The following is a 22,149-nucleotide window of genomic DNA, read 5'->3' on the forward strand; positions in this document are numbered from 1 at the left end:
ATATTTAATTTCTTTAATAAATTTTTTATTTATTTATTTATTTATTTATTTATTTATTATTTGGTTCAGCTGTGCTAAACTATTTAATTTTGGAGTTGTACAGAGGAGTACGACAATATCAGGGATCCTACACAGTCTGAATAGGTACAGAAAAAGAAGATAGATAATGGAAAAATGTTTGAGGCTTTATTTTTTGCCTCAGTTTTTTCAGAAGCTGTGTATTTCCTTTGTTCCTTCCTTCCTGAAACAACCACTATTTATCAAATCATTGCTCAAAAAGCTCCTCCATATGAGTCATATTTTTAGCGTCAACATTAAGCTCCTGCATTTCAGTCACAGAGACTGGAAGGCACATTTGCTGTGAATTCTATTTTGGTTCAACGTTCTTGTGCGTTTTACAGCTACTCCACATCTTAATTTGTGTGTCAACAAAATGCGAACGTGTTTATTTATGGGAGCCTTGACAACGTTACCATAGTGAGGGATGATTCCCCAGGCGGTGAAGGAGGCGTACAGGCCTCCCAGCATCCAGAACATGCAGAGCCAGCTCAAATGTTCTCCACGCTTATCCATCTGCAGGAACTCGGTGAAGTAGGTGTACACGATAGGGATGGATCCACCAATTCTGCAGCAGGAAAGATATTTTCCTCTTCAAACCACGGTACCAAATTACACGTTGACAATTATGGCTCGTTTTTACTCACAGATTTAGGTTTAGTTTAAGGAGACATGTGGACAATTCTCTACTTTAATGTTGGTTCACAAACTGCAGTCCTTCAATGTGATGTTTGCATCATTTCTCTAACCTATTTTTGTTTTTTAGTTCTCAGCAGTTTAAACTTTGTTATAAACGTTTGTAGAGAACCGGTGCACTTATTTTAAACTCTTGTTCCGCAGCTAGCATAGAAAGCACACTTGAGAAATGCAGAGCTTTTATTGCACAATAAAGGCTTTACAGGCAGCAGCAGGAAATGAGCACTAAAACGAAAATCAAAAAGCAATGAAGAACTGTCATCCCTTATCTTAATTTGCACAGCAAAAGAACTTCTCTGTTGGGGTAAATAAACAAGAGATCTCCTTGGGCGTAGCTTGCAGCTAGAATCTCTTTGAGGTGGCATCAACAGTAGGGGGACGTGGTGTGCGCCAGCATGCAACAGCATTAGAAGCTTCTTGTAACGACATGCTCCGCTACAAGATAAGCTGAGAGTGTCTTCACAATATTGTGGTGCTGTGATCGTCTATCTGGGGAAAGGCTAAATAAGGAATAATGTCAAAATTGACGATGAAGGCATACAGAAGAACTTTTGCTAATCTCCTCCCTGGTTAAAGGGGCAATGTTATGTAAAACCAACTTTTTCAAAACGCCCAGTCGGACCTAGCTCCGTCTCCAAGGACAAAGCTCATTTTTGGAGCTGCAGTTATCAAATTTCCTCTGCTACAATTCACCCATTCAGCTCCTTCAGACTAGCCAACAGCAATTAGCAAACACCTGGTGGAACTGCACATCTGCTGAGCTCATTATGCGAGCTACTTCTCAAAGCAACGCTGGCAAAAGCGTTGTTAAAGAGTTTACAATGCATGCTGTGATGAATTGCTCAAGGCAGAGCTTCAGAGAGAGCAGCTGCTTCTTAAAGAGGCAGAGGCTCAATTTCAAGGCGTTAAATTTCTTTTAAGTCATATTTGATCTACATTTACTGAAGGTAATATAGTTACTTGATTGTGCTATAAAAATGACACTCTGTTTCTGGAAATGCAGAAAACTGCCTCTTCAAGATGTGCAAAAAGTCTCAAATTAAATTAATCTGCTTATGCAGAAAAATCCAACCTTTAATTTGAGCAGATGACCTTAGTCTGGAAAAGACTGGCATGCTAGTGGACACCTAGTCTCCAAAAGGAACATCCATTTCTACAGGTCGATCGGTTTGTTTGACGTTTGTGATGCTGGAAAAAGCATTTTCTGTCCCACCATCACAAACGTCACCTTGTGGTTTTTGCCACACTCTGTGGGGGGGACTGGATTGTGCAGTGGTCAGTTGTGGGCCATTTACCAAATACTGGGAACCTTGTTAGGCAAGGGCATCATTAATTGTTTGAATGTTTGAACATTTTTTGTGAAAATCTGATGGAAGTTGAATCGGATTGATCAGAGAATGGTTTGATCGGTCAAAAAATCAGCCCCCTTCACTTGCCATCTCAGTCATACACCTAAGTCCAATTAGGACCGCAACTAACAATTATTTTAGTTATAAATTAATCTATTGATTATTCTGATGGTTATTCGATTAATCTGATTTTAAAAGTTGGTACATTCTGTGAGTGTTTCATTTAAGACTTTATATATTAGAAATGCATTAAAAGATGCAAATAAACCAATACACATGGTTAAAGTCAAATGGTAAAAATGCCACTTGAGGAGTTTTGGGTAGAACATATTCAAATCTCCTATACATCCAAAACATTTCATGTTTTCTTGAATGGAAAATGTAAATATTGTTTGTACAGTTATGGCTTAATTGCTGCTCTGAATGTTCTTTCAGCAAATTACATTTTTTGAGTCTGTGTACTCTAACTTAGCAGTCGATTACTAAATTAGGTTACATTTATTTTCATTACAATTAATCTGATTAATTGTTTTATCTCTAAATCCAATGGAAAACCTAAAGAAAAGAAGGGATGGGAGAGGATTCTGGATCTCAGAGATCCACTCTTGTAAAAAAGTTGTGCCTTTCCTTTCATACTTTCTTCCTGGTAAAAAAAAAACAACAACAATAGCTTCTAATGTATGTTTTTGCAGTTGCATAACTTCTTAAAATGTCACACATCTTATTTTCAAAGGTGTTTCCTTTAAGCAGATTATTCACAGTAAAGGTCAGTTATTATAAAAACCCAGTCAAGCTGTGCTGCAAAGACAAATGTGTATTTGGAAAAGAAAAAGAAAAAAAAGGCGTCTCACCCAAAGCCAGAGCAGAACCTCAGGAAGAGGAAGAAGCCGTATCCCTGAGCGAAGCAGGACAGGAAGGAGAAGACCAGGTCGATGGTCAGGACGTAGATGAGACACTTCCTCCTCCCCATCTTGTCACACAGACCGCCCCACACCAAGGCACCCACCATCATGGACACGTACACAAGCAGACCTGCAAAATGCACACAGAGACGCACAATTACTAAAGCAGCGGTGACCAAAGAACCGTTTTGGGCAGACCTTGATTGCAATTCAATAGCGGTTCATGTTTGGTGCTGATACATATTTAAAAACAACATTACGGTAACAATTTCATTGATGCCTCACCTTTCAAATAAAGCTACAGACAATTTAACATCTTACCATGGAAAATGTAAGGAGCAACACACGGATTCATTCAGGACTTTGCTTTGAATTTAATTTATTTTAATAGAAAAAAGCGACAACGAACATCCAGTGATTTTTTTACTAATATGCAGACACAGGTGTGGCCGTTTATTACACTTGGCAAAATAAACCTAGAGAGATCTGTACCCTGTTGACAGAAAAATTTACAAACGGATAAAAAAAAAAAAATTAGGACATGTTTTTTTTGTTTGTTTTTTAATCTGGCAAACTTGAAAGACTGGTTTTAAGTTTTAAATCTACATTGATTTCACTTATCTACAGAAATCTGACTGCTTTGTTTGTTTGAGTAAAATGTTCAATAAATCAATCAAGTTCATTTGTACAGCGCATTTCAGCAACAAAGCAGTTTAAAGTGCTTTATATCTTAAAAATACAGAAATAAAAAATCATAAAAACAACAGTCACAAATTGCCAGTGGCAAACATTACATTTTATCTACTTATATTTTCAAAAAAAAAAAAAAAAAGAAAAAAAACCTTGCAGTACTGCCATGCCGAAAGGTTTAGACACCACAGCACTGAAGTCTCTTTAAAACAGCAGCTGCACCACCAGGGGGCTCCCTTCACCCTCATATGACTAGAAAGTGCAGAGTAATAAGCAGCTTTCATGCTTTATTTCAGAGTGATGCATGCTTTTTATTCTGAGTCCATTCAGCTCTAGATGTTTCTGTAACATTCATTAAGACGTACAAAGCAAATGCACTCAAACTGGCGATCTGACGGACAGAAAGGTCCATGTTGTTCAGAGAACCTGCACCTTTTGCACCTATGTGACTAGTGTTGGTCTAGCTGTCATTGTACAACACCTTTTTGAAATAAAAAGACTTCCTGTGTCGTGGCGTTCTTTAAGCTTGCGCCGGCGTCCAAAGAACCTCCATTTCTACTGTCAGAAGGCCACCATGCAGACAGAGTTAAACATCTTTTTATTTTGCTTTCTTTCTATATTATTGTAAATTCTCATCTTCGGTCAACTACTCCTCTTGAGGCTTTAGACCCGTACTTTCTGCCTGCCAGCCCTGTGTTTTTACTACACAGTCCTAATTACTGAGGGCGTAAGCAGCTTAGCGGCACGTGGAGCCATAGTGTGCGTCGTGCACCTTCCCCACGGATTACCGAAGCATGCAGATGCTTCATTCCGCTCCTCGCGCATCCCATTCAGCAAGGGGCTGGACGGGACGTCAAGGCAACAAGAGTCAGAGGCATCATATTGCCTGTTAACGTTGGTCATTTGATGCTTTGGATTACATGTGTCAAACTGAAGGTTCGGGGGCCAAAATCTGAGCAGCTATAGCTTTTTATGTGGCCCTACAGGCCCCATGAGGGATGCATAAAGATAGCAGTTGTGTTCTTAAAAATTATTTTATCAATTTGATTCAGATTTTACAGACTGGCGACCTACACAGGGTGACCCCGCCTCTCGCCCGGAACGTTAGCTGGAGATGGGCACCAGCAACCCTCCCGACCCCACTAAGGGACAAGGGTGTATAGAAAATGGATAGATGGATGGATCAAAGTGATTTTTTATCTGTTTACTGCTAAAATACAGCAATAGCTGCGTTTCCATTAACGTTATAAATGCATGAATTGGAATGATGAAAATAAATTAGCTTAATTTGAAAAAGCACACCTTTTTTGACTGCATTGAAATTGTTGTATTTTCTAAAACTGCAATGGAAACACATTTTTTTTGCATCACCAGAGTCGCGTGTTCAACAACCAGATGATACTACTGGTGGAACTGGTGGAAGGATGATGGCGCGGCGTTTCTAAATGACGTATCACGTGAACAAACTTATTCACGTGTGAGTTTAGTTGTTATTCTTGTTTAATGGAAACACTGCAATTGCAAAAAAAAATTTTTTTTTATCTCGACAATAGAACATCGACAAAGTTTAGCACAGCTAATCAGATCCTCCTCTTTTTCGCGATTCCGTGAAAAGATTCAGTGAATCTTGGAGATTCACGCAAAATCAACAGATCCTCACACTTTTTTTGTGTATTGCAAATTTTCTATAACACTTTTCAAAACATTGGTCAAACTCTCACCTGCAGGTGGCAGTATTTCTTACTTCTACTACACCGCTACTTTTGCCTCAGAAGATGTCAAGATATAGTCAGTACGGCGAATGACAAAAAGTCATGTTTACAGTCAAATATTGCAAAATTGATTGCAGATATTTCTAAATTGGCATCACAAAAATCAGTGATTATAATTGCGAAAAAATCACAATAACGACTGTGAAATGTTAGGGCGACAGATCAGTGTTGAAAGATGTTGAGTATAGTTTAATTTTAAATAGTACTTACCGAATGCAGACACAGCTATTTATTAATATTTTAACAGTTTGTGACCAATATATAGTGGCACAACTGGCCCTCTGAGAACATTCATCATGTGGTCCAATATGAAAATGAGTTTAACGCCCAACTTTAGAGTGTGTGTGTGTGTGTGTGTGTGTGTGTGCGTGCGTGCGTGCGTGCGTGCGTGCGTGCGTGCGTGCGTGTACCTATCTGACTAGTGTTGGTCTAGCTGTCATTGTACAACATCTCTCAACCTGCATGTACAGGTTGAGAGGATGGAACTGTGTCCTTCAGGTGGAGAATCAGGATCTATTCCAGCTACATTACTTTTGAAAAAGTCTCCTTTAATATATTGTAGCTGCCAAATACCTTCAGGGTGAAGGAGAATTCATCGTTTCTCAGCCGCGTTAGAAGTGAAAGCGATATAACTCCATCTGCCACACGCAGAAGATGAAATATTGTCTCCGTGAATAGATACAAATTTAGCCGATAAACCACATGGCTTACAGTGAGTCATAAAAACACTATCCTTGTAAGCAGAACTTAGTCACCCAAGACAGATTAGATATCGCTATAAATTGCTTCATATCAAATCATTCGATCATATTTTTCACAGTTTGAGTTATGGCTTTCCCAGCAATGATGCTTTCCTAGTTTTGGTTCTTTGTGTGACCTAGTCAAAGACAAAGGGAACAGCTTTGTCAGTTGGTGAAAGTGCTGATTGCACAAAGTGACAAAGTTAACAATTAGCAGGTGCTGTGGTGGCGCAGGGGCAAAGCACAACCCATGTATTGAGGCTTTAGTCCTCATGCCGGTGGTCACAGGTTTGATTCCCAGCCTGGTGACATTTGCTGCATGTCTTCCCCCTCATAACCCTCTTTCCTGTCAAGCTACTTTCAAATAAAGACCACTAGAGCCAACAAAACCTTCAAAAAAAAGTCAACAATTAGCAGAAACATATTTAGCATTTCAAAGGGAAATGTTCCAAGTACAGATGAAAAGAGTTCTGTTTTAGCTTTGACATGTCGGTAACCCAGCTGGCTGATCAAACTGTTTTCAAATAATTCACAAACGTTCAAGGTTTTAAAATAACAAGTGAAAGGAAAATGCGTGGTTTTCAGGAAAATGACGCACTTTTAAATGTTTTGTAGAATTTAAAGTCTGAAAAGTGTGACTTGCTCATGTGTTCAGCCCCTCACCTCTCAGTCTTTTGAACTTTGACCCTTCCAGCGTTTAACATCTAGAGACTATTTCACTCTTTTTCATAAAATAGTTGAAGCTTAGTGATATTGACTGGACATCGATTGTCAAGTTTTTTCAAAAAATCTGCATTGGATTTGTGACTGGGTTTTGACTGGGCCATCTTGACATATGGATATTCTTGAATCTAGATCAAGGATTGCAGCTTTTGCAATCCAAAGAATCATGTTTACAGGATACAAATGTTACATGACCTTTTGAAAAAATTGAGCTCCAAATTAAAATGTTATTTTTTTGTTACAATCAAATTAAGTTTGTAAAACTTAATTTATTTACGTTTGTTTAACATGGCAACTTCACGCCTGATAGTCCAGTGGTCTTGGTTCGATTTGAGACCAAAATTGCAACATTGGTTACATTTCCAGCTGCTGTGGTTCTCTTTCACTCACACACTGTCAAACATCCATCCATCCATCCATTTTCTTGCACCCTTTTTCCCTCAGTGGGGTCGGGAGGGGTGCTGGTGCCCATCTCCAGCCAACGTTTCGGGCGAGAGGCGGGGTTCACCCTGGACAGGTCGCCAGTCTGTCACAGGGCAACACAGAGACACACAACCATGCACACACACACACACCTAGGGGCAATTTGGAGAGGCCAATTAACCTGACATGTTTTTGGACTGTGGGAGGAAACCAGAGTACCCGGAGAAAACCCACGCACGCACAGGGAGAACATGCAAACTCCATGCAGAAAGACCCCAGGCCGGGAATTGAACCCAGAACCTTCTTGCTGCAAGGCAACAGCTCTACCAACTGCGCCACTGTGCAGCCCCACTGTCAAACAATCCAAACTAATTGAAAAACTTGTTCCTCCTCGCCTGTGGTGGCGCTGCACCAGGAACAACTGAAGGAAACGACACAAAACTTCTGAAGAAGACACCGAGCGCAACTTCCTTCTTCCCAAAATGTAAACAAAAGTGGAGTGGCATCAGATTTTTGTAGTTGTAGAATTTCTCTTTTGTCTGGTTAAAAAAAAAAAACAACAACACACGAGTCATTTCTCCCCGACTGTAGTGTGAGACTCACGTGTTTATTCTGGCTCTGTCGACCCAGAATGCCCTGCTCTACAATGTGCTTCCTGCTTTTGGAGCGGTTTCTGGTCCGGTTGCATGCACGTATGCATTCGACCTGTGCCACAGTTCACTTCAACCCGAACTGGGATCTAGTGTTTTAGGCCGACCAGAGATCACTACTTTGGTCCACGTCAGAGTTTGATTGCACATTCACACCTCCCAAAACGAACCGGACTTTAGAGGTCGATTAAAGCAAATTAACAGGTCTGGTGTGAACGTATACACTTAATATATTTACTGTAGTAGCTTAATTTGGTTACTTGTATAAAATTTACTTAAAAAAAAAAAAAAAAAAAACAGATGTTTTCTCTATTTCAATACAGGAACCAGGCAGCTGGATTTTTTTAAAAGGTATAGCCCTAAGGGAGAATGGACACAAATTCCTGGCACGCTTTTCAGACTTTGCAAACCATTCACTACCTCAACTTTTTAAAACCATACGTCACTTTCTCATATTCTTCTTCCTACATTTTTTCTCCTCACTTCCATATTTTTAACTTTCTCCCCCCTGGTCCCGGTCCAAAATGTCATCCTCACTCTTTAGACAGTTGAAGAAAACCCAGAAGGTAAATAAACAATCTCTAATAAAACACTTGGCAAACCTCCTTCCATCCCGGGACTACAGGTGAAGATTAAACATATTTCCGCTCCCCCATCTGTCCGGTGTGCCGAGCATGAGCCTCCATCCGGCAGCACCACTCTGCGGCCCCGCTTCATATTCTAAGCCAGCGATCATAGCTCTCCTCTTGCCCCGTACAAACAGATGCTGTGATTTCATTTTCGCCGGGGCCTCTTCCCCCGCTATACCCCGCAGCCTGTCAGAGGCCCGAAGCGTGTCTGACAGCTCTGCGGCGGGACGCGGCGGGGCGCCGGGCATCTCTGACTGCGGCAGCATGCTCCGCATTAGCTCCGGGAACACACGCTGAATACAATCAGCGGCCGCTTCCTCATCAGCCTCTCGCCACGCCTCGTCCCAGGAGCCCGGTGTTAAGATGAAATGAGTGATGTGTGCAATCTGCTACATCGTCTCGCTTTATACGCCAGGTATGGGAGATAAAGGTGAGTGGTTTTAATTTGCTGCTCAGCTATCCGAGCAGACAGTGAGGAGCAGATGTTCTCAGGCTACGTTTTCCACTAAGCTGCATAGTTTTTTTTTTTTAGTTTTTTTTTTAAGATTGTGTTTTGAAAGTTGCAACTGAATGGAGAGAAAATAAAGAGGGACGCATAAGTAGAACTTTAAAGATAGCAGTTGTGTGCTTAAATATGACTATATTAGTCTATCAAAGCAGTTTTTATCAGTTTGCTGCTAAATTACACTAATCTGCGTTTCCATTGACATAATTGCGTAGATTGGAATTATGGAAATAAATTTGCTGAATGGAATCATACCAGTTTTGAAAAATAAAAAGCAAAAAGCAAACGGGTCATATCGACACTGTATTTTGCAAAACTGCGATGGAAACACTTTTTTTTTTTTTTTTTTTGCATCACACAAGTGGTGTTCAAGAACCTGATACTGCTGACGAAGAAGTGGCAGGATGAAGGCGCAGCATGTTTATTTTTAATGACTTATTATCGCCTAAACAAACGTATGTAACTTTAATTGAGTTTCATTGTTAATAGAAACACCGCAATATTGCAAAATGTTTGTTTGACATTAGCGGAATACCGACAGGTTTGCACACATTTGTAATGGAAACGCATCTAATTCACCAACTCCACTTTTTCTCAACTCTGCGGTAATTCACGCAAAATCAACGGATCCCTGCACTTTTTCGTGCCAATACGTCGATGTGCTTTTATTGCTAAATTTCCACAAAAATTGACAGAACATTTTATTTAAGTAACTCCCTCCTGCAGGAGGAAGTTGCCATTTCTGCTACACCGCTGCTCAGTGTCTTCTTCAGGGGTTTTTGTGTCGTTTCCTTCAGTAGTTCTTGGTGCAGCGCCACCACAAAGCGAGCAGATGAAAATGTAACCAACACAGCGAGTAATAAAGTCACATTTACCACCACGTGAAAGCACAAATACCGCAAAATTTTGTTGCAAATATTTTTAAATTCGCAACAAATTTGCTAATTTTGTTGCTAATTTAGTTTGGCACCCCTAGACTGTCTCCTCTAGGCTCTTTTACAGACAGTAACTGTACCACATCCACGGCTCGACGAGGCTAATCTGGTTGTACACAATGAAGCATCTGACCACTGCAGGACACCGCGGTAATCATTCTTTAATCCAAGCCTCCTCTCCTTAGTTGGAAGAGAAGCTTGGGGATATTTCAGTCTGATGATCTGCAGCCGTCAAAAGCCAAACATCTGTAGGATTTTTTTTGTTGTTGTTTTATTTCCGCTAAGCACCATCATCATTTCACCAACGAGTTCCACGTTCACCCACAGATGAGCGCAATTAGTAAATCTTGCGGATTATCTTAAAGTACTGTTTTTTTTTTTGTTTGTTTGTTTGTTTTTAAATGCTAGCATTTCACACTCCATTTGTTGCTAAATGTGTTGCTAATAAAAGAATAAACCCGTCAGAATGCCAGTGGGGACATTCTCACTTTAGGTTTTGGAGCAAAATGGAGCTGCCCTGCTTATAGCCCAGGCTTGTGCACTGATGAGCACTAATGAGGACATTTTGTGAAGGCGGCTGTAAAAACCATAATGCAAGTCTTCCCTGAGAGGATAGTAATGTGTCGCCTCAGATTGCTTGGTTAGAAATATATTCCTTGGCATTGTTGAAGAAGAAACTTGTATTGAATGTTCTCATCAGCTGTAGAGTTGAGGGGATTTTCTCTGGCATACATTAGTTCTGGTTGGCTCTTTTTGTATTGTTAATGTTGGATTGAGGAATTGCTGTTTTGGACAATTATTTCTTCTGCTGTGCAAATGGAAGGATTTTGGTCGTACTTTTTTCTTTATTTACTTTCGGACAGTAGTTTTGGTGCCCAACTGTCTCAACAAGGTTATGAGCGAACTGTGAGCCGTTGACTAGTTAGCATCTCAAAACTCTCATAACCAATACCTGAACAACGACCCAAAGGAATTGCTCTCTGCTTTCTAGTCAAATGACCAGAAAGAGATTTAAAGAAGGTTAAGAAGTTTAGCAAGTTATTTTTTCTGAAAAAAAAAAAAAAACTGAATACACTTTCTTTTGTAAATTTGTTGCTTTGGTTGCTGATGGCTGCCCATGCAACTCCCCTCCCTTCACTTCACCCAATGCAATTTAGCTCAGAACTTGATAGAGACTTGCTAAGTCCAATATTAAGAAAAAATATTGCATTGGGTGATGCTAAGAGTGATGCTGTTGACTTGGAAAAAAAAGCTTTGGATGCTGTAAATTTTGAATAATATTTCAAAATTTACAGCGTCCAAAACTTTTTTTTTCCAAACTAGGTAAATTCAACTTCTCTGAAGATGCAAAATCGGATAGAATCATATCTGTCGCACATCGATCAGAGTCAATAAGAACATTTCACCTTCTGGTCCTTTTTATTGACAGGTGTTCCCCAAGGCTCCGTTCTGGGGCCTTTTTTATTTTCTCTACACAAAAACAGCCTCCCTTCAGTTTGTCCTGACATTCTTGGTTGTGCTATGAAACGACGCCGTTTGGCTGGAAAATGCATCACACTTCCCCTTCTGATAAATGTCGAGATTTTATATTTCACACTGACGCCCTCTGTGTCCCCACCGCTTTGCTTCTACTCACCCAAGAGTCCTTTGTCTGCGTTGGATATGCACATGTCCTTCTCAGCGCTGGGCAAGACGAAGCCCACCACAAAGCCGTCCACGCCGTCCGCCATCAGCGCCAGTCCCAGCACGAAGAAGAGCATCCACTGGAAGCGGCCGTGGCCGCAGTCCTCCATGATGGTCTCGTACTGCTCCGGCAGGTTCTCCTCCCCCTCCTCCTCTTGCTGCTGCGCGGCCAGACGGGCTTTCCTCTTGGCCTCCAGCCGGGCGGCCCGCCGCGCCTCCTTGATCTCGTCGGGGTGGGGGATGCCCTGGTACTCCCCCTCGTACATCTGATCGTCCTCATCGGCCCCCTCAGTGTCATCGCTGGCGGCGTCCTCGTCCTGTTGATGGGGGTAGTCCGTCTGGTAAGGGTAGCCGTCCTGACCTCCTCCATCTTGAGTGTAGGTGTACTCTCCGCCCTCAGTCATCTGTTGGTTCACATTGTTGTGGTAGGGGTCGTCCATGGTTCCTGCCTGTGCAAACGGGACTCGGACTTGAAGGGTTTTGTGTGCTGCAGAAGCTCAAGTTCGTCAGCTACAATGGCATAATCTTCCTGAGGAGCCGTGAGTTTGTGTGTTTTTATTGTTTTGGTTTCAGCTGTTTGAGGAAGCAGCAGGTCTTCTGTGATTGTAGAGTCTCACTTCTAAGCAGTCACAAACTGTGTTGATTGACTGCTACCTGCTTTCTGGAGCACAGAGCTGCATGCTGAACCTGAAAAAAACACGGCAACATGTCAAGTCAACAGCAGAGACGGTAAAGCAGAAGCATTCCAGTGCAACAATTCACACTCACATGAATGTCAATGTAGATCGAAAAAAAAGAGTACATTTCTGCTAAGAAACTCTGAAATGTTGAGATTAATCTCAGCATTGTTCTGGAAAAAAACTTGGACATTTCTGAGTTTGAAATGTTGAAAATTTGGGAGAAAAAAAACTTAGAAATTATGAGATTAATCTGAGAGGTTTTCCCAAACAAAAAACAATTTCAAACTCTGAAAAATTGCTAAATTTAACAGTTGTAAAAGAAAACTTGAAATTGTCAAGTTTTTTCTAGAAAGTTCCTGAGATTGATCTCTATTTCTGAGTTTTTTCTAGCAAATTTTAAACTTTTTAAACTCAGAAACTTTCAAGTTTTTTCTAGAAAATTGTGAGAAAAAAAGTGAGACTTTTGGTGAAAATGAAAATCCTCCTTTTTTATTTATTTATTTTTTGCATCTACAAAGACCCTGATAAGCCATGGTAATATAATTAGACACCACTGCAGCAGCCATTTTCAAAAAATGTACCTCATATTCTTTGAAGAAATATGAAACATACAATACCTTTTCTTTTTTTATTGTTTCTTTTTTATTTCTGTTTTATACTTGTAGTTTAGCCACATTCATATCCCTCTTCTCTATGTTTAAAATCATTTCTCTGCTCCAGTGTGAGCTCTTGTTATCATTCTAGGTCAGGGTGGGCAATCCTGGTCCTCGAGGGCCGGTGTCCTGCAACTCTTAGATGTCTCCCAGGTCCAACACACTTGAATCCAACAGCTGAATCACCTCCTRAGTGCAGTCAKGTTCTCCAGAGTCCTGCTAACGACCTCATTATTTGACTCAGGTGTGTTGAAGTAGAGACACATCTAAAAGTTGCAGGAGACCGGCCCTCGAGGCCTGGAGTTGCCCATCCCTGATCTAGGTGAATGGAAAGCGTCTTTTCGGCCGACCAGAGATATACGGAGGAAAGCCATTTTTCCCCAGTGAGCAGTTTGTCCTTCTGCACAGGCTGATAATCTCTCTGTCTCTGCGCTCAAATGTTCTGACGCCATTTTGATCCGTCACACAGCAGCCCTCGCTGCGACAATGACGCATTGAAATCAGTCCGGAGCCCAGAAGAAGATGCTTTTAAACGCAAAGGACGTTGAATACACAGAGTTTTGCCGTCACTGAAAATACAGGAAGGGTGATGATTAGAGCACATTCACAGCAAAATAAATGAAAAATCAAGCCGTCGTGAACCTTGTGGCACGTCCTTGGCGGTAGCAGGTTAGATTGGTGGACATCGAAAGGTTAAACAGATACAAACACTGACTTCTTTCTGCTCCAAGTGCACCAGTCAGACGTCTCACATCCTACTTATCAACATTCCTTCTTTAAGTTGATTCTTGTTGATGACTCAGCTCCTGTGAAACATCTCAGACTTGAGAGCAGAGTTAATTACAGGTGAGCAGATCAATCCAAAAATTTTGATACCAAGTTGGTATCAGTATCCGATGGATACTAATGGAATAAGATTGAAGCTTTAGTTTCCGAATCCCCTTAGATTTTTTTTTGTATCCTAGTGTTGCAACTTTGACATAGCAAGGATTTTTTTTTATTTGCTCTCAAATGACATTTTTTTTGCATTTAGAAAAATGCACACAGATTGCATTTATATTATTTCTGTTTGTATGTGTATATTGTTAACTTTTTTATTATGTTAGCAGATTTTGTGGGCACTATCAAAATTCTGTTGTAGGTTTTGACAAAAATAATTACAAGAAAAAAATCACAAAAGGTCAGAAGTCATACTTAAATAAGTTTCAGTATCAGTATTGGTATCAGTATCTGCAGTACTTGATATTTACTTGGTAAATATTTGGTATTGGTATTGATCCAATACCAAAAATACCAATATTTTGGTATTGGAGCAATACCAAATTTTGCAGCATCGCACACCTTGGAATTCGCTCAGCAAGTTTATAAAATGATTAGGGAGAATCATTTTACAGCACCACTCCAAAAGTGAAATAAATTTTATTTGGTGTTTTTTTTTTCTAATACAGAAAGCCAAAACCCTTCTTAACCAAACAGCTTGACTGTCTGTGAAGGCAGCAGAGTCGGATCGTTTTGGAGCACAGTGTTCTTTCTGAACAAGGCCAGTCACTTCTAAAATAAGAAAGAGCTTAATGTTCATAGCGTTAGATGGATTTCTTTGGACATTTATATGTCAAAGGAACCATCCAGTCTATTACATTATCAAACGTCACACTTAAAATCGCCAAGCTGTTGAAATGTGAAGGAATTTTCAGCACCTCTAACTTCATTTCTGTGGTTCTTAATAGGAGAACCGATGGACCGTTAATCCAGACTAAAACTCCTCTTTTTTAAAAAAAAGAAACAATTTGCCCTTCTTGAATCACATTTTTGCTAAAATCCTAAAAAAAAACAAAAAAAAACCAGAACAACAAATCATCAAAGTGGCAGCAGTGTTTCAACTGTGGCCCTATGGTGTGAATAGAGCAGTTTTTTGTTGTTTTTTTTTAGCTTTTTTTTTGCAGCAGCAGCACTACATGATCCATTTTTCCTTCAGCCAGTGTGAATAAAACATGAACAATTCAGCGGAGGATTGCAGCAGGATCGATGCTCGGTCCGGTTCGGGGGGAACTGATGTTGCTTTCATCATCACGCTGCAGCTGGCGCTTACATAACCCTCAGATTTTCACCCAGCTCCCCCGGCCGCCCTGCGTCCACGCCCCCCGCCACAGACACCGCGCGCACTAATTCAGATGTCCAACGAGCTTTAAATGCGTGTGCGGACTTCGGATAGGTCACGATCCGCTTTTCCGAAAAGTCAAGCGAGTCCCTCTGAAATCGTAAGAAATCAATGGTGGCGCCAGGATTTACAGGATGCAACTTAATTTGCTGAAAGCGATTTCGCCAGTGACCTTTCGTTGTTTTGATCTGCTGTTAGTTTGAACTTTACTCTCGCCACTTCATCAGTGGGCCTCGTGTCTCTGCAAGCAATGGCTTCCATGAAATTTTATTTTACAGTACACAATGCTGCTTTTCAGCCTTACACACCCCTCCACACACGCAGGCACACACACACTTCTTCGAACTCCATTTGTCATATTTCTCATAGTTCTCTGCTTTTTTTCCCGCCAATTCTTCCTCCCTTCAGCCATTTCCAAAACTTTATGTTGAGTTTTTTGGAGAACGGTACACTGTAAAAAAGGATTTTGGAGGACTGTAAATACAGTCCATGCAAGTTATTTAAAATTTACCTTAATAAAGTAGGAATATAACTTTATTATAACAGGCAAATCCTATTCACACCAGCTGATTGTGGACAGTATAAATTGCAACATTGCAAAAAAATACATTTACCCAATTAATTTGGTTCTTTCATCGCATTACATGCCAGAAAGTAAAGTTCCTTTAAATCGATGCTTAAAACCAACCAGTTTAGATCTGGCTTTGGCCCACAGCAACTGAAACATTGAGCGATATAATCGATGTGTGTTTGCTTGATCATTTTGATGATGACATTTGACAAAATGTTACATGTTTCATAGTCGATGGATGCATTGCAGGATTAATACACTGCCAATTCAAACGTTCTCTGACATTTTGTGAAAGTACATCTATAATTTGAGCATTTCCAAACATACACACACAGTACATAGATTAGTTAATTCATGAGTTAGTAAGCATGAATAAATACTGAGTATGTTGGCTTTGGGAGTAATTAGCCGTTATGGGTTAAGCATTAATAAATTTATTTGTTTTACAGCTCATTAAGTATGACTCATCCTTAATTAATGATGTTTTCAAGGTCAAATAGTGGTTAAATAAGGTGTAGTTATTATAAAGTGCTTCCCATTTTGGGTGTTTATTTATTTATTTTGGCCTCTGTCAGAACATCAGGAGTCCTCTGAGCTGCAAGGTGAACATTTTTGGCAATCGAATAGAGGTGAAACAGAAAATAAAAAATAATAATCTGCCTCCACTGCAGAACCTTTCAGCTACTGGTGCGTCGGACTGGTTTTTCGGCAGAATGAGCGGAGTGTGAGGGCACAGAGTTCATCGTGATCTTCACCGAGCTTCAGAGGGCAAAAGACAATCCGACACGACTTCTGAGGACGGAGCGCCAAATTCACTTCTGTAGTAACCAGATTTCCTTTGCTCTTCAATCCTTTCTTATCGTGTGCATTTGTAGAGGTTGCAGCACTGTGAGAGTTAAATCATAATAATAATAATTGTACCCTATTTATTTTTTGAGAAGCAAGTCATACTAACCCTATAATGGCTAACATCCAGCGTGGAAACAGAAAATGATTTCAGCTCTAGTCATATTGCCGTACTTCCCGGTCCTATCACTTTTTGATTGATTTATGTGGTAAAACGAACTGAAGTGAAAAGCAGCTAAAAGAACAAATATGATCTTACCATAGTTTGTATTTTCCTTAACTTCCGAGGAGGGAACAGGTTAGTATTTAAAAAAAAAAAAAAAAAGTATAAATCCAACTAGCATTTTCAATTGTCCCGAGCGTTCATGACAGTTTATCCCGAGGCCGGGCTGCAGGCAAACCCGAGGGATTAGTGTACCAGCTCACACAACCCCCCTCCCCCCCCCACACACACACACATACACACACAACAAACACACCGTCCCTCCCACGCAGGGCTTACCCCCTCCCAGGTCTAACATCCCCCACACCCCCCCCACACACACCTCTTTAGCCGAATGGTACAGTCCTAAAGGTTCGAATAGCCAAAGGCTGCACACCGTCCCTCTATTTTTTTTTTCTGACGTTTGCTAGCGATCCTTCGCTAAGAGGTCAGAGGTCAGAGCTTCCATGTGAGAGATTGAAATTCTGCTTGTTTTTTCTTTTTTTTTCTCTCTCTCTCTCTTTCATTTCTTTTTGGGGGTGGAGGGCGGAGAGTGGGGTGGGCTGAGGGGTGGGGGGGGGCGCTCAAGGCCACTTCACCGTTGCAGATGCTTGTTGTCATGGAAACATGAACAAGGGCCTCCAGTGTTTTTGCAATCACAGCACACATAGAGAAGACCCGTCCACATGTTTTTCAGATTATCATCTAAACTTGGCGATGAACGGTTCTCACCACCGGTGTCACGTTTGGTTAATGCGCCGCCTGCGGGGCCCCCGAACCCAAGTTCCCGCTCATTTATTTATTTATTTAATATTTGTTAACTCCTATAATCAGAAAAGGAGGACTGGCCGTGCGCCAAAGTGTCCTTGAGTGAGACATTGAATCAGAATGCTGACTGCTCATCCGTCCCGAGATAAGCAAATCAGCAAAAAGGACTGGAGTATTCCTCTTTCTTTGAAGCAGGAAGGAAGGAGGGGGTGACGCAAATTTGTCTCTGTGGGATCTTGTAACATTGATGGCTACAGTTTTTTGCTGCACCACACGTAATTCTTGAGGTTTAGATTTAGACCGCATGTAGATGAGGATGGGAACGGAATATACAGCTGGACTGGGCTGTGATCGTCACCCTTTATCTTTTTCACGCTTTGCCTCATTTTCAAGTGTACATGTCAATTTCTATGTGTCAAAGTGACACGGTGCGTAAATGCGCGGCGGAAGACAAATGAATTCGCAGAATCTGAAAAGTGTGGCTTGCACTTTCATTCTGCTCCTGAATAAAATTCAGTCTGATCTACTTTGTTTAGAAGTAACCTGGCAGGCAATGTGAAGGCCTTTGAGGTTATTAAAGCTGCAGCATGTAACTTTTATACTTTTTTTTTTTTTTTTTACATATTTCTTAACCCTACCGGGACGAAGCCCGCTGTGGAGCGGGCAAGCACGTGACACATTTATAAGGCTTCGTAATAACACAGACGGCATACCGAGCGTTCATTTCACCTCTGGTGGACAGTACGGACTTCAAACTTTATAAAAGTGGTGTTTTTATATTGGTTTTGCGGTTATTTACTTGAAAATAAAGCCAGGAATATGATCGATTATTTCCGCTTTACTGTGTGGGGGTCTAACTGTACCACATTCCGACAACCAATGAAAATGTGTTGACGGTCTGTTGCTAGGTAGAACGGAGACACGTGGGGACAAACGAGTGGGGGGGATTTGGATACGGCAAGAGACTAGGGATAATTGATGCTGTGGATTTTACTAAGAGTGTTTTGATAGGTTTTTTATACAGTCAGTATGTTATTTAGAGTTTGTGGTGTGTGTAGTGTTAGTAGTAGTTTTGCTAGCGATCACTGCATGGCTTCGTAGCGAGCTCTGACGCACTGAAAAGAGAAAGACTGCGCGCCGGAATGGCCATTTAGACCTTGGCCTACAAGGGTTAAAATTGTCGCTGTTGTGACGATGCGACAGATAATCTTGTTCTAAAGTTTGATGTTGGGGGATTTTTTTCACACATCATTATTTACTGTGAATACCTGCCACCCCACTGCACAGCAACAGCTGCCATAATGGATAGATTTGTTTTGGTTTATTTTTTGAACATGTACGAAAAAGTACTAATTATGCGCAGCAAGAACACAAAATAAAAAAAAGTTTTGACATTATGCTTGTCAAAACTTAATCAAAATCACAAAATCTTACAAAGTAATTTTGCTCTACTTTCTAGGTCAAGTATCTTAGCTCTCTTGGAATAAGAGAACACGTAACTTTTCAGCAAGATAAGGGAGCTTATTTTAGGTCAGCCCTATATATCAATGGAATAACCTGCCAGTGGAAGAAAAGTAAAAGGTAAAGATAAAGGTAATTTTATTTATATAGCACATTTTTAGCAACAAGACAATGCAAAGTGCTTTACAGGAAAGGAAACACAAACAAAATAAACCAAAGGAAAGAGCAAAAGAAGAAAAAGCTAATAATGTTGATCCAAAGTAAGTAAATTAGATTAAAAGTAAAGAAAAGGCAATTCTGTGTGCAGCTCAAGCTGTATGGAAACTTTTAAAAACGGCATAAAAATGTTTGGCGGGTGGATGGGCCTGAGCCGAGGTCACCGACACTTCCTGACCGGAACAGAATGGCGTTCTGCATCTTCTCCTCCGGCTCCGCCCCTCCGCCCACGGCCGAACATGGTACATCCCGCGATGGGACATCATTTTAGAGAGTAGATGTCTTGCATGGAGCCAAAGCTCTCTAATCCGAAGGCCAGATAATTCGACCGCAAAGAGGATTAGCTCCACCCCAGCAAAACCATTGGCTAAATTTAGCCGCTGTACTCTCTGTCTCCATCGGCGTCCATCTGACTCCTCCTTTTTCTCCTCCTCCCCGCCTGTCACACCTTCCACACAGTAACGCCACCCACAGATCACAAACAGCTGCACTTTGAAAGCATTTTTTTTAGACCCACGCAGCCAAATAATCCACTTCCATGTTCACCTTTGGGGTTAAAGACATTTCGTCAGAGTTCAGGTGTTCAGGAGGCCTCGCTTTGAGGCAAGAAATTTGCCTTTCCCACTTTATCCCTCTCCTCCATCTGGAAAGGGTTCACGTGATGTGGGCATGGTGGGATTACCGCCTGATGGCGGCTGCTGTGGGCCAGCCCCCCCGGAGGGAGGAGCAAACCCCCCCCCCCCACAACGTGACACATCAGAGGCAACGTCTCCTGCAAACATTCTGGAGAGTTTTTAACGTCTTCATTTTCCAGGTCTGAAAAATGAAGCCTAGCATGGGCTGCCAGTGTTGAAGTGAGCTTGAAATGAATTCAGATATTTAAGAATGTGTTTAATAAAAGCAACTAAATAGATACTGGTTGAAGGAAGGCTTATTAGTGCCAAGTAACTTTTCAACAAGATATATGAGCTTGTTTTAAGTCAATAATTCCTTTATATTGAAGAAAAAGTTCTAGTTCCAGTGGTGGATTATTTCACTTATAACAAAAATGTCTTATTATAAGTGAAATAATCTGACGGCAAGTTGTCCAGGTCCTGGAGCTGATTCACGCCATCACACTGCCACCACCGTGTTTGACTGTTGGTATGTTAAGCTTTTTTCTGAAATGCTGTCTAAGTATTTTACTTTAGATGTAGCGGGACACACAACCCTGACAACACACACACAATGCTTTTGTCTAATCAGGCCTTTGTGTCCTTCTTTGGACAGCAGGGTCCAAAGAATGGGTGCCATCTTGAAAACCGATGTCAATCATTCACAACTTTTCCTTCTGCTTCCTGATTGGCCCCGTTGAAATTCTACGGGAGAAATCAAGGCAAATGGGAGAACAGTGACGTAACAGTGAGGGTTGAGTTACGACCAGACTATGAATGGTTGTGTTTAGGACAACTTGAAGAACACTTGACAGAAAATATTCATTTTATCCTTCTCATTAGGTTGTCACTCATTTCCTTTTCTATCGCCTTTCGTCCGTTTCTCAGAAGCTCTGGACGAAGACTTAAAAATCCCACAAGTGATAATCCAAACGATAATCCAATTAGCTTCCCCGTCAACCTTCTCCAGCTGCAGAAAATAGGGATTTATGAAATATGTGATATTACCCTCGCACGCTGAGTAAAGACGGTTTCAGCAGACATTAATAATGTATCCGTGTTCGAATGAGTGTCTTTGCACTCTGGTGTCCTAATGAAATCCTCATCAGTTCCTGGCTCGGTTTGTTTACCCAGCTGTGCTCGTCTGAGTTATTAGCATAGTGTCGCGGTGCTTCCACGCCTCTTGGGCCCTAATTAAAGAGGAGCGATCTGAGGGAGTTAATCTGCTACGCTTTGGTGAATAGAGGTGGGAACGCGGTGGGGTGAGGAGGGCCGTGTCGTGGGTCTGACCTCCACCCCCCAAAACGCTCTCATCTAGTTGGACGCGCCAAGTTGGTTTAAGTCACCTGACCGGCCTCACTGGCGTTCATCCAGGACCGCAGTCGTACAGAGACGCTTTTTAAGAACGGACGTTGGAGACAAAAGCTTCGATGGATGGCGAATTGCTATGTGGAGACGGGCGAGACGCCAAGAGCCTTGGCAAAATTTACCCACGGTTTTAAAGAATTCAAAATTTGTTTTTCCGCTTCTCCATTCTCGCGTGTGACAGAGACCCGGGAATATTTTCTTATCCAGCCAAAACACACACACACACACACACACTCTCACGCACACAGAAGTTGTGTGACAGTCGTTTTGTGCTCAGACTGCAGACAGTAAATCCCAGCTGATGGGATCAACTGGGCTTATTGACCTGCAGCACTGCAGACACTGACATCTTCTGGACATGTTTGGGACTAGAATTAGTCATATTTATCCTTAAATATAAATGCTAAGACCACCTAGAATTGGTGGTGAAAAACACTGGTTATGTCTTCATCATGGCACCTTGCAGCAGATGGGATATATTTGGGAGTAAATTCACATTTTACTCTAAAAGTAAATATTGTGATGGCTTGTTCACTAGTAGAGTATTCAAAATCTCAAGTAACAGTGGCACTACTTCAGGATATTTTTACTCAATTGAAAATAAAAGTAGTCATCCAAGATAATTACTGCAGCTGAAGTGAAAGGGTATTTTGTAAAAAAAAAATCATTAAAAAAATCTGTCTCATGACATACCATCAAGACAGTTTTGACAACTATATAAAAAAAACTTTTTTTTTTTCTTTTTATAAAAGTTACGTACTGCAGCTTTAATGCCAGGCAGGTGGAATCCACACACTGACAGCAAAAAAAAATGGAAGC

The 22,149-nt window shown here is 41.1% G+C and overlaps 1 protein-coding gene across 1 annotated transcript in view; it reads right to left on the reverse strand.

Annotated features, from left to right (window-relative positions):
• sv2ba (synaptic vesicle glycoprotein 2Ba) overlaps positions 1–17,066 on the reverse strand; it is a 26,596-nt gene extending 9,530 nt beyond the window's left edge. Inside the window, exons 1-4 of the mRNA XM_008404829.2 lie at positions 16,922–17,066; positions 11,708–12,441; positions 2,954–3,134; positions 474–625 (exon numbers count right to left, since the gene is read on the reverse strand). Of these exons, the coding sequence (XP_008403051.1) occupies positions 474–625; positions 2,954–3,134; positions 11,708–12,194 (820 nt within the window). The 5' untranslated portion in view covers positions 12,195–12,441; positions 16,922–17,066. The remainder of the gene's footprint in view (positions 1–473; positions 626–2,953; positions 3,135–11,707; positions 12,442–16,921) is intronic.
• Positions 17,067–22,149: the final 5,083 nt, after the last annotated feature.

The sequence above is a fragment of the Poecilia reticulata genome, linkage group LG3 (assembly GCF_000633615.1).
Source record: "Poecilia reticulata strain Guanapo linkage group LG3, Guppy_female_1.0+MT, whole genome shotgun sequence".
NCBI lineage: Eukaryota > Metazoa > Chordata > Actinopteri > Cyprinodontiformes > Poeciliidae > Poecilia > Poecilia reticulata.